We start from the raw sequence: 18,869 nt of genomic DNA, 5'->3' as shown, positions 1-18,869 counted from the left end.
GAGGTACACAGGGGGAAAAGCAATAGCATTCCCCGATTTCTGTGAAGTGCCTTGGAAGTTTTTCACAGCCTCCAGTTCTGAAGGCAGCAGGAAGCTGTCTTCCCTAACACACTCCCAAACCACATACAGAAAGTGGATACAAAACCTTCTTGTTCCTAAAATTCAGAAGTGAACACCAAAGTACTACAAAGGAAGAAGAGGAGGTGGGAACTACCTTCATGCTGAGCATGCCCAAAGTGAGCTGGAACAGTACCAGAGAGCCCTGGTAGAAGAAAAGGTCCCAAATACGCAGCAGCAGCTTGATGTGGACAACACTAGCAAAAGAGGTGAGGAACCAGTGCAAGGTGATCAAGGAGAGCTCTGTGAATAAAGACATGGAAAAGAAACACAACAGAAGTTAGCCAGCCAGTGAAGTTGGACTCCTAAGTGCCGTCCTCCAGGCTTAAAGATGACCATGCATTGCCTCTAGGGCCCTGCTGCTCTCCCTTTATGAAACAAGAACAATAATTTGTCTGCACGTCATCCTGGCAAGAAAAGTTATGGTTTCTAGGGCACATTTTTACCAATGTCATGCTCCTGCAGCAGCTTGTCCAGGCGGGGCAAGTACTGCACAATAAGCTGTCGCAGGACACGCTGGTCTGTCTGCACACCCATCAGAGTGGTGCTGAAGTAGGAGGCAGGAACCAGTTCCTCGATGATAGCGCACATCATCCAGAAGGCATCTTCCTCCTCTAAGAAGAGCAGCAGAGAGGCAGCCACCTAGGATTTTTAAGAAAGAAGAACTGCAAGTCCTGAAAGGACCAGAACTCTCGTCCCACTTCTTCTTGTGGACATATGGACCAATATCTAGGTGACCAACATCTTCCTGCCTCTGCAGCAGTTCTCCTGCAGCCTCACTGAAGGGATTTCTCCGCAGTGTAATGCCTGCCCCTCCCCAACAGACAGACTGAATTCTTCCAAGTCTTTGGAGGCATGGTACTATCCTGCTCTCCCTTCCCTAGGAAAGATATTCTACATGGAAGGGATTTCTCTTCAGCTCATCTGGAAGCCATAACATCTGGCAGCACTGTCTCAAATCATTTGCCCCAGCAGCGACCCCAGAAAAAATGATCCCTACCACAAAGACACTCTGAAAGAAGGTTACCATGCCAGTGCCCTGGCAATATCCAATCTCTGGGTAGAGCCAGGCAAGTCCCCGTAGTATCCTCCGTAGCCGTGGCACCCCGATACTGTTCACGTTGGAGAAGCAGGCATTGCTGGGCATTGTGCGTAGCAAGTCCTTTTCAATCTGCCAGACAGCCGTAAACAAGGACAGAGTCAGCTTGCAGCATCTGAACAACGGCCTTCTGCTGTCTGCACTTCCCCATGGCCCCTTGCTTCAGAGAACTCTGCTTTCCCACACCCATCCGTAAGTCCTTAAGCAGCAAGGAAGGCGGCCCTGTCCAGATACCTGGGATCAGTTTAACAGCTTTCACTGATGTGGGAAAATGCCCGTGCAGACAGTGAATTGATGACTCCCAAGAAATACTTGTCTAAACTCAGTCACTAGTTTCACTGCTGAGAACAGTAAGCATACTAGTTGGGAATTTCATCTGCTTGGATTTCGAGCAAGGCTTCCCAACAAACCTATTCCAGAGAGAAACCAACAACCTGGCCACATCTGTGACAGGGGACTTGGAGGTGAACAGCCCACAGATCTCCCTCGGGCAGTGTTGTTCCTCCTTCCAACCCTTTTGTACCTAGCTTCTTGGTGAGAGGTGTGCACGTGCAGAGCTCAGTTTCTTTTGCCTTTGCCTCCTCCCACAAAATGAGAGGTCAAAGGAAGAGGGCAAACACTCTCTAACAGTCTTGTTGGTGTTCAGAGACTTTGTGCTTGGGGGAACAAAGACAGTCCCTGGAAGCAGCTGCCACTACCTCAACAGAGGTGCACCTGTCAGCCTTTCACCCTTCACTTCTCTCAGTGACTATCAGGATGTTTGCTGAAATGCAACTGCAGCACTGTTTTCTAGCCTGCAGGTAGCATGGCCCAGACCCCCTTCATGCTGTTCTAAGAAGGAGGGGAGGCACACAGCTGCTATTCCAACCAAACAAAAGAGAAATATGCCCGACAGGCTTAAGCTTCAGCAGGATTTAACCACATGTGTCCTCTCAACCAGACACTCTTTCCTTCTCACACAGAAAATCTTGCCCTTCTCCGCACTCCTTTGTGCCCAGTCAGCACCAGGCAGTATCTCCTACCTGTTTGGCTGCAATAGTTTCATCGTTAGAGCTGTTTTTCACAATATCCCGATATGACATCTCTGAATTCCTCTTCTTCTGCAAGGCTCCTGACAGGCGCATCCACAGCTGGGGGAACAGGGTGAAAAGAGACAGGAAGAGTCACTAAGACAGCCACAGAAAGCCATAATCTGACACGCTCTCAACCAAGAGCAAGCAGTTTTGCTCCACTGTCTCTTACTCCAGGCAGGTGAGCCTGCCCAGAACAGGCAACACTCTCACCTGTGGCCTCATGCTATGTGGGATGCCGGCTAGCACCAGGGAGCGCAGCTTGTCTGAATGCGGTAGGGTGACCTCAATTTTGTCCCAGGTGAGGTCACCCACGTCATGGTTGTGGGTGAATTCCAGATGAGCCTGCCACTTGAGCCTCTGCTGTGGCTCCTCTGTCAGTGGAGGACGATGTCTGCTGGAGTTTGGCTCAGCACTGTCTGCCTCAGCAAAGGGAAGGGAAAGAAATGGAGACAAATGAGAGGGAATGAACATAGGGCAGGGTGCGGAGTAAGATGGCCATCTGAAGAAAGCACATTAAAAACATTCACATCCTCCAGCCAGAGCATGGAAAAGCAAAGCTTGGTTTCTAATTGTCTTCTCCATGCACCAAATTTTATGGTCGTAAGCAAAAGGCACTGGAGCCTTGAGAACTAAGAAGCTGTCAGCAGGCTTCTAGTCTCTACCTACTCAGGATTTAGAGCAGAGTGTGGCTGGAATTAAACAAGACCCTGGCAGCAGTCATCCTGCTGGGTTTTGTAAGGATCTGTAAATCAGGCTGACAAAAGCATAGTGAGCCTCCGAGGTGGCAAGCAGAAGCTATATTCTCATGCAAGTAATGAGGTGCAAAATGTTAACTTTGGGGATATTTCACCACCAAAAAAGCTTTAAAAAGGACACTTCCAAATTCTCAATGAGAGAGCATCTTATCCTGAGGCTGGCTTCTAAAACAGACGCTTTAGCACAAGTACAGGTTTGACGTAAGGCACTCTGTCCTTCATCACGTAACACATCCCAACAATGCAGTCTAAATCTTTCTGCTGATTTTATAATGCACAAGTCTATCAAATGTTCTGGCTTAAGAAAATTGCTGTGTCCTGTTCTCATCTCTGGGTAATTGCTTCAAAGAGGATCCTCTATGACTCAAGGTGCCTCAGGGTACACACGCAAACAACTTCTGCCCTTGCACTGTATGGCCTGAGCCCTGGAAACATCCTCTCATAAAGCAATACCTACATCCTGCACGCCTTTCTCTTCCTCTTTGCAAAGGCAGACAGTTGTAGTTCAATGCCCAGCTGCAATAGCTCTCCACATCTCCTTCTGTTTGGTCGCCTGCCTCTGTATCTTGCAGAAAAACTAGGATAGGGGCTCTGCCCCTTCAGTTCATCCTACGCTTTGCCAAGCTGCAGGGAGGGGTAGAACACATACTGCTGCCGCTCACCTCGGCCGTGACTTTTTCAACAGACAGCACATGTCACTGTGCCAGCTATCAGTGCTTACTGAACACAACAGACCCCGCTGCGAACTGGGAAGGTTGCCCTTCCCCAGCATACAGCTGCTAAGGGAAATAATAACTTGCTCTTAACTTTTCTCTCTTACCCATGGCACAAGCATAAGGGGATGGAAATGACCCTGCTACTAATCTATGCTCCAGACTCCCATAAGGCCAGCACGTCTAATACACTGGATTACAATGGTAGGATACAGAAAGATGACAACAGGTGGGTAGATGAGATCTAGCACAGAATGATTGCAAAAATCACCTGCCGTACTCGAAAGCATTGGAAGGGCTGGGCACAGGACAAAATGGAAGGGGGAGGGATAGGTCTGGCTTTACCTTCCTTATCAACTCGGAAACCAAATTCATCATAGTGGAACTCTGGCTGCTCGATGCAATCTTCTTTCTGGGAGATGTGAGGAAGGAAAACACACACTTTCACCAATTTAGCACTAAAAACTGAACAGAGATGTGGATATTGCCCCATGCCACCTCTATCCACACTGTGCCTTCTACACAACTAGACTCCTTGCCCTTTTGCTTTCAATGACTCCCACCACAATTCCCAGCTGAGGAGGTGTTGCATGCCATTCCCGTTTTGACTTCATGGGAGTTGTGAAACTCTGCCTTCACATCCTTTTTCCAGCAGGGCTTGAGCAGAACATCATACCAAGACAGAATTTCCCACCTGGAGGGACACACAGCCCTCCTCATGGACTGAAGAATTGGCCCACACACCAGCTAAAGTGGTCTCTACTGTCCGCATCTCTGATACACAGCAGTCTTCTGTTACCTCTGCACACACACTGCAAATTCAGCTCCCTGCATTGCTCCATCTCCTGTCTGTTGCTTTCAGATTTTCTCTGAAAGAAGCAGACAAAACTGGGATTTTCACCTGTGAAGCAAGCCCAAATTACAGGCGAAAGGAAATTAAGGTCCATGACCCAAACCTCAACTTTCCTCATCTATGCTTGTGGTTACAGGGTACACACTGGAGGTTACAACGGGCTTTTTAAGGAGTGAAAACCTACAGCTACCTCCCCTGTCCTGCAAGCCCACCTGTCTCTCCTGTGGGGGTCTCTCACAAGCATTGCACCCAGGCAGCACCCAAGAAGCGTGCTTCTAGCATAGCTCCACAATAAACTTTATCTGTTTCACTGGGCTTAACTACCTTCAGCAAACACTGTTGGTAAATTATGAAATTCCATGGCTGCTTCCTTCCTTCCTGCTCTGCCCACCTGGTGACAAGTCTTGAGGCTAGCATTTCCTGCCATGCACAAGCCATCCACAGTAGCCTGATGATGACAGAGACTCCCCAAGGATGTCAACATTTTTACAGTGCAGCAATACTTGCAAAACAACAGGGCAATAATTCACACAAGTTTCTTTGTGCTCTGCAAGATCCTCTTGCAAGACCCAGGATGCAGCCGCAAAACGAAGTTGAAGTAGCAAACAAGCATTCATAACCAAACACGGGAGGGCAAGTGCACCTTCTCCCTCCTTTTCCCTGTGGCTTTCAGAGACCACCAGAAATCACCAGGGTCTCTGGCTCTGCACAGAAGTAAAGGGAACACCCCCTCCCTGCCCGACACTGTACCTGTGTGTATTTTGCCAGGATCTCCTGAGGCCAAATACTGGGAGTGAGTGCTGAGAAGGGACCCCCAGCAGAGGGAGTGTGATGGCCTAAACAGAAAGAGATCAACATATAGCAGTGAAAACATGGAAAGACTCCCTTGGAAGACACACACTCAATACAGACTGTTCCAGCAAGGGAAGGACTAACCCAGAAGTTTGTCACTACTGCTACTGTAGATATTGAGAGAGCTCCCACTTCACCAAGCAAGCAATTTCAGATGGTTTTGTCCCTTACAAAAGCAGCAAAAAGGCCAAACGGAGTTCTAAGAAAGGGACTTTTTAGGGAAGAGAATAGGTCCGCGGCATCGTATGCTCTTTCTTCTGCTTGGAAAAGCTGTGCAATCAGTGCCAAGCCAGAGGAATCATTACCAGCGAAAAAAAAATATTATGGAGGAGTAAATGCCTCTTACAGAGGCACTGACCCCAGTACCAGAAGCACTCCAGAGTTCCTTGAACCTTAGTCAACCAGGTACTAAAATGGGAAATCAGAGCCCTCAGCAAGATGCTCAACTGCTCCCTGTGCTCCAGAAGGGCTGGGATATTGCCAAGCCATGTATAGAGAGCTGCAGCAAAGAAACTATGCCTATCATCTTTGTCTTTTGTGTTCAGGATAAGAGCCTTTCCAGTTTCAGGCAGTGTCCCACTGAACAGCTTCCCTTAGAATAAAAGCAGACATCAAGTTTTGCAATTTCAGCAGGTAAGCATGCCCCAGGTCTTCCACTGTGCACATCACCAAGAGAAAGGCTTATTTGGCTTTGACATATAGTCTCCCTCAGGGTTATATGCCCTGAAATAACCAGCCAGGCCAGGATGGAATGTTTAGAGAGAAATAGGGAGTGGGAGAGTTGGGCACTGAAAGAAGGAGGAGACCTAGTTTTAGTAAAGTTTTTATCTCAGTGGTCCACAGCTGAACTCCAGTAATTCTTCAGGATTCTGCCTGTCCTAGAGCTACCATTTTCTAGCAAAAATCTCTCATGATCATAAAGTAAGCCAATTACTTTTGAGCAAATCTTGGGAGAACAGAACCAAGCAAATTTTACGAAAAACTGGGACGGAAGACTACATTTCAGCCTCCTTCTTCCTCTGAGTTCAATGGCTGAAGCAGCTTCTTCAGGCTTCAGCACAAGGTAAAAAAAGGAACTGAGCTCACCCTCAGTGAAAAGGAAGCTGGATCACAAAGAGCAGGGAGATTTTCTTTACCTCAGTTTGAACAGACCCTATGTTAACATAAAGAATAGCTCTTGGAACCAGTAACTTTCTTTTACTAAGTTGCAGCTGAACAAAGAAAAAGCAACCAAAACCAGAAAATACTGTGTCCATTTTTGTCTGCTCACCTGACATTGTGCTAAAGAAGGGCAAGTAGCAGAGGCTGTCAGCAGGTCCAGAAACGCTGTTCTCAGAGGTGTGAGGTCACTATCCTGTCATAAATGAAAAAAAAAAAAAAAAAAATGTGATGAGAGAACTCAATTACTATCTAAGAACATGGTGGGGGACAGACAGACCCCTCAAGTTCGCCAGAGGAAAATTAAATCCCTTAGTATTTACGTTCCCCCACAGGAAAATTAAATTCCAGAGACTGGAATTTCCTGATGGTTTCATACCTACCCATCAGCTAGAAAGAGCACACTGTCATTTACCAAATTCCTACTGACATTAACTGCAGTGCTGATTGAAAGGATGTCAAAAACCAAGTCAACTTTCATCACCTTTTCCATCATATATTGTAAGACCTGTATTTAATCATGAATACTAAAAACCCCCACAACATACATCATCATTCTCTGAATACACTGCCCATGGAGAAGGGACTGGCACAGTAAAAAGAGTTTAATGGGGGTATCATCAGATGCAGAAAGCCTGAAAGAGATTTTAGAAGTAGCATCACAAACCATAGGAGTAAATAGTATTAGGCTGTGGAATACAGCTCCCTGAAAGGAGCTGGGAAAGCTTCTGACACGGATTTTCTGTAATGAATTGTGCTAGGATGCGGACAGCACGCTATCGAGTACCTCTGCAATGAGCCAGGCTCCTCTAAACTAAACCAGGCGATCAAGCTCAGATGATGGAACAGCCCACATAGCTCCCCTCCTTACTTTGCTGATACCAGTTCACAGCAGATTTTTATAGGGGTTTTCCAGGACAACAGTGGAATAGTTCGGTAATCACAGGGAGAGATTTTTGAACTTTAAGATCAACCTTACAACTCCATATGTGGGAGACATCAAGAGCCACCTCCACCACGCAGACAAAGCCAGTGCTGGGATATATCAGTCACTCACACTTGGGAAAGAACCTGGGAGAAACTAACATTTGCATGTCTGGGATGGGTTTTCCAGCTTCCCCTTTCCAGTACAGCTACTTATGACTGCACAGCACTAAAAGAAGGAACCCCAGGATTCACGCAGCAGGCCCTGTCCAAGCTGTTTGTAGTGCTCAGGAGTACAAGGTTATATTGCCTTTGCATTTCAGTGAGCTTTCCAGCGAGCACTCGGAGCCTGGCAGTAGCTTGCTACAGCACTCCAAGATAAGCAGCTGTAAAACACTGCAAAAGCATAAAAAGCATCTGTGTCTGAGAACACAAATGATAAGGCTTCTTCCTCCCAGATTTTATCCCTTACAGTTGCTTGTTTCCAGAAGTTTTAAGTCTGCTGTAGCCATTTCATGCATGCGATTTCATAGGCTTTGTGGGTTCTCTGCAAGTAAAAGGCTGGCATGGATGAACAGGCACTCTGATCTTCTGATACCAACTCTCAGGGCAAAAAGAAAAACAAACAAATGTCCAGCTTTTGTTTCTCAGAAGTAAAGTTCTCCACAAAATGGCCAGCTGCTTACCCACGAGTTCTGTAAATGTTTTCTACTCTTCCCATCACTAGGCGCACTTGTTCTCTGAATACCAACTCTTCCCTTAGTAACTGAAGATGTAACAAGAATCACAAAATGAGCACCTGCACACTCACTTTTACATGGGAATGCACACAGCACGCACACCAAGCAGGTAAATCTCCTGACAATACTTATTCCCCTTTCTACATCACTGAATGCATTTTGATGCTTTTTTTCCCCAGGCTTATCACTGCCCCGCAACCACAGCTGCTCTGTTCCTGAGCCTGCAATAGCTCCTCCTCCCCTGCCTTCTCCCAGCCCAGTTAACCCCCTTTCCAACGACTTTTATTAGGAATGCAATCACTGTTTCAGCCATGTGGTATGTCTGCCATGCTTCTTCTCGTTGCCTCTGCTCTGAATCCATCCTCAGTACCACAAGCTTGCAAGTAGGGATCGCCCTCAGTCATTATTAACCGTCACCGCATGCACAATCACTACTGAACCAACCTGCTATGGAGGAGCCAGGCCAGCGTTGGGCACGTAGGTGAGAAAACACGCCGTAAGACGCAAGATGGGAATTAACCACGGTGCTCAGGCAGCAGGGCAGGAGAGTGCCGAGGCTACAAGTCCTTCCACCTCCTAGAACAGGTGTAGTAGAGGGGAACACCTTTCCTTGTCCACATCATCACATGCTGGCCTCCGCCTTGCTGGAGATCACTTCCCTGCCTGCAGCCTGCCCTCATGTCCCAGACTAATGAGCACTGAACTTGGTGGGCAGGTTTTTCCTGCCCCTGGTTCCTATAGAAACGTTCCTGCAAGCACTCATCTGGGATGGGCCCAAAGAGGCTCACCTTGCTGCAGGCACACGGTGCGCGGAAGGGCAGGGTGGGGAGTGAACCACACCACAAGAAGGCTCCAGCTGCAGCACAAGGAGGTGGAGCGCTGGGGACTGCCCACAGAGCCAGGTGCTCCACCAGAAGGTGCTGAGGCTGCTGCACCAGCCATGTAGGTCTTCGTCATCCTGCTTTCTGTCCCCTCCTACTCTGCCTCCAGTAAAGCATCACAGGAACTTGGAGGAAGGTTCTCCGACACAGCCAGGCACCACCCAGAGCAAACCAGGAGGAGGACATCTGGCATATGGGATTGATATAGTAAGTCCTCTCCTTTGACTCAGGGATATAAACCTAAAGCAACTCTCAGACTCTCCTAGCCAGGAGACAGCAAGTAACGAAAGGGGCTCCCATGAAGCCTGTGAAATCGCATGCATGAAATGGCTGCAGCAGACTTAACTGTGTTATTTACCCAGTACACACTTCTGAAAACCAGCAACAGTAAGGGATACAAAGGAAAAATCACATTAGATCCAACAGGTATTAATGGCAATTCCCAAACTCTCAGACTTCTAAAAACCAGCTTTCATCCATCCATTAAGAAGCATCTTCTATGTTTAAAGGCAATTTAAGTTTCCTACATCAAGCAATTTTTGTCACACAACAAGGTAGTATTCACACTTTGGAAACAGTTTTTGTTAAAATGTAACTGGTACCTGTTATTTACAGCTTTACTTTTTGAGTTCAGGCTAAAACAAATCACACCACCATTGATTCCAGCCTGCTAGAAGACGGCTACAATGACAGGGCTGTGCCTGAAAAAGAAGGCTGCAAGGGAAGAATGCAGTCAGCATCAGGTACAGCTATCTGAAGCGCTCCAGCTGCAACACCTTTGTTGGACTTGTAAATACACACTGTGCAGGATTATGTCAAATTGATTTCTTTCCCAGTGTAGGTGTCTTTTTTAAATCGTCATTTGCAAAGGAGACCTGCAAATTTGCTTCCACTTGGCACTGTCAAGCCTCCTCTGGACATACTGCTCTTCCACACAGCTGTGATGAGAGGTTTCAATTACCTGGCTTCTTGCAAACACCAGATAACAATCTCCTGCTGCCTATGTTTTACTTGCTTGGCCTCTTTTGCCACGTGATCTCCACTTAAGCCTGCTGTGGTACTGCCTGGATGTGCTAGGCATGAAATGATGCTATCGGAAGCCTTTCAGTAGGATCTTTTATTTTTGGGACAGAAACTCCTTCCCAGGTTTTAGCAACAACAAAAAGTGTCCACCAAAAAGCTGTCAAAAAGCAACGTACCTCTATCAGACAGACTGTGCAGAAGACGAACATTTTTACAAAGCAATGTTTTTGTATGCTGAAAATATTGCAACTAGTAACTGTGCAGCAGCAATCACCAAACATTGTCAGAAGGACCAGAACAAACAGAACAATTCTTTCTATTTTCATCCACTGTCATATGAACAGCATATACAAAGCTTCCTCTGACAGTAAGCCAACATAGGGAAAGACTCTGCTTTCCATTAAGCTTAATTTGAACATGAAGCAACACTGCAGGTAGTAAACCCCACTGCCTCCTCTGGACTGTCAGCTAGTTTCCACTGCTCTCTACTCTCTTCCTTTATTTATTTATTTTTAGAAATGTTTTGGAAGAGAGAAAAGCAATTGCAAAGCCACAGTACCCGTCAGGAGGCCACACGCTTAGGTGTAGTTCTAGAAGGCTCTTCCAGCTCAGCTTTTAAAATCCCATGTAGATCTTCTCCCTCTCTCAGAAATCAGACAAGAAGACCCTGTGCTGCATCAGGCAGTTGATTTCTGTCCTCTCACACCTGGAAAGCTTGTTTCCCTAATTAAAATCCAGACTTGCTCAATGAAATGCACAAGGGGAGCTCTCAGCAGGAAGCCCTCCCTTTCCCTTCCACTCTCCCCACACTGCGAGTTTCTCCCTCAGGTCAGGCAAAGGCATATCCTGGTGCTGCAAATGCCATTAGTCCCACAAGTCAATATTTGCTTTGCACATATACAGTCAGAAGAAAACTCCAGCTTCACAAACAAGTGGTAAGTGAAAAAAGCACAGCCACACACCTGACCAAGGGGCAGACAAGATGCAGGTAATTTCTGCCCCTCACACCCTGGCTTTTAAAGTGATGCAGAATCCTGCACAGACACCGACACACACAAACTTCTGATTAAGGAGTCGATATGGTGCTGGTGAATCTGGGTCATTCCAGGAACCATCTGCTTAAGGCTTACAAACCACAGCCAGCCTCACACCGCCTCGGGTGTTGAGCCACACACTACAGATGCAGGAGGGAGGTACTGAGCTAGCCTCCATGCTTGATTTCTACTGCAGGGCTTGGAATGAAAAGTTGGGTGACTTTAACTGCCCTCAGCCCACTTTCTCATAGCAGATAAAGTCAATCAGAGATGAAATAAAGTGTATGGCAGGCCTAGAAAGGGGGACACGAGACCTGGAAAGCAGCAAAAGTGAAGGTTGCAACAGCCTTGCAGAGCCGGGCGGGCAGGCAGGAAGGACAGCAAGCTGCTGACAGCGTTACATCACCGCAGAGGCATCGCTCAGGACTCCAGCGCTGTCCAGTCACCGACTGGGATCACATACTGACTGCACGAGTGTGGTGGGGCAGAGCGCCTCCTCCCAACTGCCTCGGGGCACTGTTAGAGGGACACCTAACAGAGACAACAAAAACTAAACTGGAACTCTGTGCTTCCTGCCATAAAGCACCTTGTAGACTCCTGGTCACACTGGAAATGTAATTCCGTGCAGAAATGTAACTAAAAGGTACTTTTATGCAACAGACCTGCTCTCTGCACTGATCAGTGTCCAGCAAGTCTGCCTGGTGTACTGACAGAGAGCGCCCTACTGGAGCTGAAGGCGCTGAACCATTTTTCGGTTTATACAAAAGGAATGCAACAAGCAACTTCCACGTTTGTAGCCATTTCATCTCCATTTTGAAAATAAGGATGTGAAAAAGCAGAATCCTGCTTCCCACTGCTTACACATTGGACAGACAGACCACAGATGGACTTCCTGATTGTAGTTCAACATGTCAAGCTTACCCTTAAAAAAACCCCACAACCATCTACACAACACCTGCTGATACAAAATGCAGATATCCTACATACTAACATATATTTTCTTTTCGGAGCAAAACTGTCTTTTATTTATCTGGCTCCAAAGCAGAGTGCTGATCCTTTATGCAGGGCACAGTTTGAAAAGGCTGAAGCTCTTACTTCTAAAATCCAGAGATAAAAAAGGCTTCTCCCATATGGCTCATGAAAAAAAAAACAAAAACAAAAAAACACAACAAACCAGAACCAAACTTACTTATGGCTCTGCTGTGCTGCTAACATAAGCCACTACACTTTTTAGCCCTGGAAAGCAGAGGGTGCCTATCCCTACACAGCAGACACCTGGTGCCCGCTAAGCATGAACTGCATTGCTGGGGAGAACCTTTTGTTTGCGAAGACCCTTGGGGTCAGAGGAGGAATTCTCCCTTTCCCGGTGCTCCCATTATTTGAGTGGTGAGAGGATATGCAATGGAAATATAGTGTGCTCCTCCCATCTCACACAGGAACATTACAATAGACCCAGCACTGGAACAACAGTTGTTTGTTTTATCTGCATTGAATAAGGTTGGAAAAAAAGGCCAGGATACAAACTAGCGAGGTGTCCACTCTCACGGCACAGCAGAATTCTCCTTGCTTCCAACACAGAGGGAAGAAAATGCATGCGTGCCAAAAGGCAGATCTGCAGTCGTCCTAGTCTTCAAGGCTTAGGGTAAGGTGATTCCACATTAAACACTGCTACACAAATATAATTCAAAGATTTCTGATTAGCACCTAAGAGGGCCTCAAAAATCTCTTCCACGAGAGTCAATTTCTGCACAATAAATGGGCACTTACACCCAAATAAGCACCAGGGCACTTCTGCAGAACTCTGCAGAACCTCATTTTCCCCCAAACTGTCCAGAAGTGGTTTTTACCTTCTGTTCTGTGAACTTCTGCAAGTCTGCAAACTATTTATAAGATGTCTGTGGAAGGTAATGGCAACTGTCCAGTTTAATTTGCTATGCAGAAGTTTGAAAGAAAATAATTCTGTTAGAGATGCACGGTTATACGAATCAAAGAAAGGTTGAAAGACATTGACAGTTATTTCAAGACAGATATTACAAAGTCTTTTATATGACACTCCCACCCCAAGTAGTGACAAGCAGTAACGTCCAAAGCTCTCTTCATCACCTCCAGAGCCAGTCCTGTAGGCTCAACCCCAGGTAAAAGTTGGTCTCATCCTGCCGTTCCCAGTGACAAAGAAACAACTGCCTGAAGATTCTTGATACTGCCTCTGACAGATTTGCAGAGGTTTAGCTGTCAGGGTTTGCTATTCTCTTGGTGAGGCACAAGAAAGGCTAGATTCAGGTCACTCCTATAGCTCTGCTGTATTACTATTTGCTCTAGTATTAGTTTAAAAAAAAAAAAAAAAAAGGTCAGATTCACCTATCAGGACTCTAAGCAGGTCTCCTCATTTCACTTGGCTCCAGAAAACAGCTTTTTAAGGAAAGGATGTATCACAGCACTCAAGATTATTTTTTTTTCCCTTCAGGGCTCTGTCTTCCCAGAACTCAATTATCTGAAGAGGCTAGTAACACCCAGATCAGCACTCAGGACTGTTTGCAAAGCTCTTTTCTAGCATGTCGTATTAAGACTACTTGATTTTGCTCCTGCAAAAATTTACAGGCACAGATAACTCTGAGAAAAAAAGCAAAGCGTACATCCATAACAAAACAAGACAACCTCCCACCAACATTTCCTGTTTCTGGGGCTCAGGAAGATTTTTGCCGCCAGAACAAAAGGCCTGTTGGGTTATGGACATTTTCTCTCACCTCTGAATCATCAGTACTTTCCAACCAAAAATTATGTACTGAATGGGCAGTGACAACAGGTCACGTAGCCATATTAATACCAACATGCTATCTTCTCCTATCTCATAAAACAACTGTGTTTTCATTTCTCATAGCTTTATTTTTTTCTTAAGCCAGAAACAGAATTGCTCTTTTACCACTGTAACTTGTTGCACTCCAGTTTAAAAAAAGCTGAAACTTCCTCAGAGACAAAACAAATGTGACAGGACAACGTCCTCCTCTTCCCTGCCTGGTGTCAACAGTAATACAGCTGACAAGTGAGACCTTCTCCAGTGCTCCCAGACATTTACCCTGTGTAAATTTTATGTATCTAAAATCATGATTGTGTGATGAGAGGTGGCATAGAAAGAAGTTTAAACAAGTCTTTGTGTTGCTGAGGATGCAAACCTGAAGTGTCAACACCTCTCCATCTCCTGATGGACATGTGGAACACTGCACTCATGACACAGAATGAAGCTATTTGTCTACCTCATCCCACCTGACAATTGCAAAATCCCTATATCCTATCCGTCTGAGCTGGGACAGGGTCTAGGATAACCAGTGTGATACAGATCACCAATCAGGATTTAGTTAGAAGAGCTATAGAACCATATACACCAAGATAGAAGGTGCCCTACCTTCATCAATGAAGATAGTTGTAATATTCCTTAGGGCTTATTTTTTTAGTTTTCTTTCCTTCTCGTGCTTTGGTGGGAAGTTTGCAATTAACAGCCATGAAGACAGACATCATTCCGATCATTTGCAAACCAGTTACAACCTCAAATGCAGTATCATTTGGGAGAAGCAAACTCACCCGATTCCTTTCTTAAAGCACTCCAAATACAAAACACAGTAAACAGTTTTGCAGCACAGAGACCAATTCACTAAGAATGAGATTGAGACCGGCAGCTCATTTCATACAGATGCCTTCATCAATAATCTCTACTTGTTACCATGCCAACTCAGGTAAGAGACCTTGACTTTTAAAAGCTAAATATTTTGATTATTGCCTATCTTTTAAGATTGTCAAGGTCCTTTAGAACACTGATATTTGCAAAAGATACCCTCCTGCAAGAAAGCAAGCAACAGGTTAAAAGCACAGCAAAGAAGAAAAACCTCAATGACATTAGCAGAGACCCCAAAACTGGAGAACCGTTTCAGTCCTGAGCAGGTGTGCAGCACCTCCCTCACCTCATTAGCTGATGTTAATTCTATCATCCCCTGACCAGCGTACTTTCTCCAGAAATCTGCTGCCCCTCATGGATACCCTTAGCATGAATGACATCTCCCTGAGATTACCAAAACACATTAGGTGGAACGGGTCATTTTAATCTGTTAAATACAGAATTAACATAACCTTACATTAACATGACACAACCAGTCCTCACCCTGATCTCTTTAATTACAGGTCATGCCTCTTCCCACGCCCTTCCTTTCCTTTTATTTCATGATTTCTCCAGGGTAGAAATCCAACCTTTGTTTCTGCAAAGGGAAAGCCACACACCCCTCGCGGGGATCCAGAAATACATAATGAAACAGATCTTTGTTCCAGTGACTGTTTCTTTCCAGGACACCACTCCAGCCTCTGCAGCAACTGAAAAACTACTCTAGAATTCAGGTTATCCAGCAAGCGACTGTACTCTGATCAACGTCTTGGCAGAAGCACAGCAGTGCCCCACTCCTGCTAGGCTGGTAGTTCCTTCTCGAGTGGTTTTAAGATCCAGCCTCTCACTACTGTTCTTAACTCCGGCGAGACTGCTTCTCTGTCTAAAGGCCCCAATAAAGGATCCTCCATTTCCTCAAGACACTTTCACCACTTTATCCCCCCCTGTCCCCCCCACCAAATACCACAGCCAGTCATGCAGAGTAAGGCTGAGACATCGTGAAGTAGGAAGCTCTGACATCACATAAAAAACCCGCACACCAACACTGAAATCTATTTGCTTAGAAGGAAAGTACCTGACTGAATTCATACATCCCTCAAAAAATGAGGAAGGAAGCAAAACGGACACAGAGAAATCTTCCCTGACCTGCCCTCAGCAGCGCTGTGAAGAGCCGCCCGCTGTCCCGGAGCCGCAGCCACCGCCTGCACAGGGATTAAATCCGTGTCACGGCGCTTCTTCACCCCCTCGAATTTACATCACCAGGTACATTTGTCTTCTGGCTTCCTCGCTGCAGCTGACAGCCGCAGGGCCTGCAACGTGCCTGTCTATGCCCGCTACCGCGGGGACGCTGCCATGTTTCCACCCGCCTGTCGCGACCGCTCCCGTACCCCAGAACACAGACCGTCCCCCTCCTGGGGCACCTCCGAGCAGCCGCCGGCGGGAGGGCAGGCGGGGATGGCAGAGCTGGGCGGACAAGCCCACCCGACGGCCCCGGCCCCGGCGAGGAGGGGGCAGGTCAGCGGGGCAGGGGCGGCGGGGACAGCGAGCGAAGCCCGGGGCCGCGGGGGCAGGCCGAGCCCGGCCAAGCGGCGGCGCCCGCCGTGAGTCACCCGCCGGAGCCCGAAGCCTGCCCCGGGGCCGGGGGCCCGCCCTGCCCGGGAGGGGGCCGGGGAGCGGAGCCGCGGCCGCGCACCCCCCGCCCCACACACAGCCCCGGCGGCGGGGCCGCCCCCCGCGCCTTCAGCGCCCCCCGCCCGAGGGGCAGCGCCGGGGGCGCCTCACAGGGCCGCGGCCGTCGCTGGGGGCCCCGGCCGGCGGGAGGGGGGGGCGGAGCAGGGCGGGGGGCGGCCCAGCGAGCACTCCCTCCCGCCGGCAGGACCCCCTCCCGCCGGCCGGCACCCCCGCCCGGGCCGCGGCCGCCCCGCCGGCGCTCCCCCCCTCCCCCGCCGGCGCGCGCTCCCTCACTCACCCGCTGGCCGCGCTGTCCCCGCAGGGCGCGCGCCCGACCCCGACCCGGCGGCCCCACGCGCGGCTCCCGAGTGCGCGCGGCGCGCATGCGCGGCATCCGGGCGGCGGCGCGGGGCGCTGTGGGGGCCGTAGGCCGGCCGGTGCCCAGCGGGGGGGCCGCCCGCGGGAGCGGGGCTCTCGGCCGCGGTGGCACGCGTGGGGCTCCCGAACGCAGCCCAGGTGCGCGGGGCAGGGCCGGGTGCCGCGGGGGCAGCCTCTGCACCGGCCTCGGAGGGGGCGGCCGCGGCCCGTCTGCCACGGTCAGCGCCGGGCACCGGCCCGCTCCTCGGAGCCGCTCCGTGCTTTCCTGGCGTTCAGGCCGAGACGAATCTCCCCCGAGGCAGGGCACAGCCCCGCTGCCGCGGGGACACGCACCGCGACACCCGGGACAGCCGCTGGCCGGGCACGCTGGCCCGTCCGCCCGCAGCCGCCTCCGCAGCGCCCCCTGGCGGCCCGGCCCGGCGGCACCTCCGCCCGGCGCCGGTGCCAGCTCTGCTGAAAAAAACGAAGCCAGGTCCGGAACCGAGCGCTTTCGAGGGGGCGTGCGGGTCTCCGGCCGGATTTTTGCACCGTGCCGCAGTTCGCTGGGAGGGTGACGTTTTTCCCTGTGTCACCGTTACTCTTCTTAAATGTTGCAGGAAAACAAGCCCGGTGCCTCCCAGCTGGCAGCCTCAGCCCAGCACAAAGATCTATTTCCAGATGACAAAAGGTACATTCGCTGCTCTTCTCTGCACAGGGTCTGTTGGTGGTTTTTAATCCCACAAAGGAGGAGGAAAGAGGACTTTCGCATGTTTTCTTTCTTGGCTGTCCATTTGAGAATAGTTTGAAAATTACCAGTGTTCAATTTGAATTATCCTTTTTAAACAGATGGCTGATTAAACATTAATAGCACAAGCAGGCAAAAATTAAATGTTTTAAGCACTGCTAAGACTCCCAAATGTTCGAGACATTTTGAATGCCATAGTCTAGAAGCAAGGTACAGCCAGAGTAATCTAGATGAGGGGAGATCGTGGCCTGAAGCTTCCCACTTATATACTTAATAGACAAGCCTCATTAAAACATACTATATTTTGATGATGGCCTCAAGGACAGCAGGTAGCTTCTTTCAATTAGTTCTGCTTTTCTTAATTCTCTCCAGCAATCACACTTCGTAAAGAGTCAAATAATTCTCATTTTGTAATTTCTGAGAGTCTGAATAAATAACAACAGGTAAAGAGGGAGCTTTATATTGTACTGAAGCAAAAGAAATGGGCTATGATGTAACAGCACTGGAAGAAGAGGTAATGGAATCATTCCAGTTCAGGTCAAAGGGCAAAAAGTTTGGTCCAGTACTGAATGTCCAGTAAAGCACAGGCATTATAAAACAAGACATTCAGGGTCAGAAATAAGACCAATGTTCTTTATTTTCTCTGGCATCCAGTGAATTACAACCTCTTTTCTCTTTCCTTATCAGAGAAAACTTACTTGCAGTAGAGAATGACTTTCGCATGCCAGAGTCCACCTGCCATTCAGTATCAAGCACCTACAACCAAGGACCTGGAAAAGTAACTCTCAGTGGCTGGTTCCTAACCCACACCTGTAAATACGACTTTCAGAAGCTACAGAGCTGCAGGTGCAGTATTAAACCAGGAAGGGAGTCCTGAAGGACCACCAGTTTGATAGGCCAAGAAGTTCCGTGGCTTTTCCCTTTGCTTATTCCTAAATTTTTGGCCCGTTTGCTCCCCAAATCACAATACTGAAAGCCAGGACAACCTTTTATGTTTTTTTGAGATACTTGTTGAGAAAGTTTAAGAGCAGACGATTAAGATGAAAATGGCAGTAGGCTCAGTTCCTCTTATTCCTGCTCTTCAAGTTATACATCAATGTTGGGCAGTAGCTGGCAGTGCTCTATATGGGGGGCCAATGAAAGGTACTGTAATAAAGTTACCTTCTCACAATCACGTGTTTCTCAGTAACTCAGCACACAATAGATGGAGGCTCGATTAAATAGCAGG

At 48.2% G+C, this 18,869-nt stretch overlaps 1 protein-coding gene and 1 long non-coding RNA gene across 8 annotated transcripts in view; one reads left to right on the top strand and one right to left on the bottom strand.

The window, feature by feature from the left end:
* SGSM3 (small G protein signaling modulator 3) overlaps positions 1 to 16,962 on the bottom strand; it is a 30,371-nt gene extending 13,409 nt beyond the window's left edge. The window contains exons 1-10 of one of the 7 annotated variants that reach the window (XM_040595796.1): positions 16,015 to 16,573; positions 14,623 to 14,689; positions 6,733 to 6,816; positions 5,361 to 5,446; positions 4,103 to 4,169; positions 2,500 to 2,705; positions 2,239 to 2,346; positions 1,145 to 1,288; positions 564 to 759; positions 215 to 360 (exon numbers count right to left, since the gene is read on the bottom strand). In XM_040595796.1, the coding sequence (XP_040451730.1) occupies positions 215 to 360; positions 564 to 759; positions 1,145 to 1,288; positions 2,239 to 2,346; positions 2,500 to 2,705; positions 4,103 to 4,169; positions 5,361 to 5,446; positions 6,733 to 6,739 (960 nt within the window). In that variant the 5' untranslated portion in view covers positions 6,740 to 6,816; positions 14,623 to 14,689; positions 16,015 to 16,573. Of the gene's footprint in view, positions 1 to 214; positions 361 to 563; positions 760 to 1,144; positions 1,289 to 2,238; positions 2,347 to 2,499; positions 2,706 to 4,102; positions 4,170 to 5,360; positions 5,447 to 6,732; positions 6,817 to 8,728; positions 9,728 to 9,767; positions 9,880 to 14,622; positions 15,819 to 15,943; positions 15,965 to 16,014; positions 16,574 to 16,837 lie in introns of those variants that run through there. The other 6 variants (XM_040595795.1, XM_040595794.1, XM_040595791.1 and 3 more) reach the window with 6 other exon arrangements.
* Positions 16,044 to 18,859, top strand: LOC121089038. The gene is made up of 3 exons (XR_005828108.1): positions 16,044 to 16,131; positions 17,514 to 17,584; positions 18,329 to 18,859. It is a non-coding gene; the product is annotated as an uncharacterized LOC121089038 (long non-coding RNA).
* Positions 18,860 to 18,869: the final 10 nt, after the last annotated feature.

Source organism: Falco naumanni, chromosome 5, assembly GCF_017639655.2.
Source record: "Falco naumanni isolate bFalNau1 chromosome 5, bFalNau1.pat, whole genome shotgun sequence".
Taxonomy (NCBI): Eukaryota; Metazoa; Chordata; class Aves; order Falconiformes; family Falconidae; genus Falco; species Falco naumanni.
The sequence above is the reverse complement of the archived record's forward strand: the minus strand, read 5'-3'. Positions and strand labels throughout refer to the sequence as shown.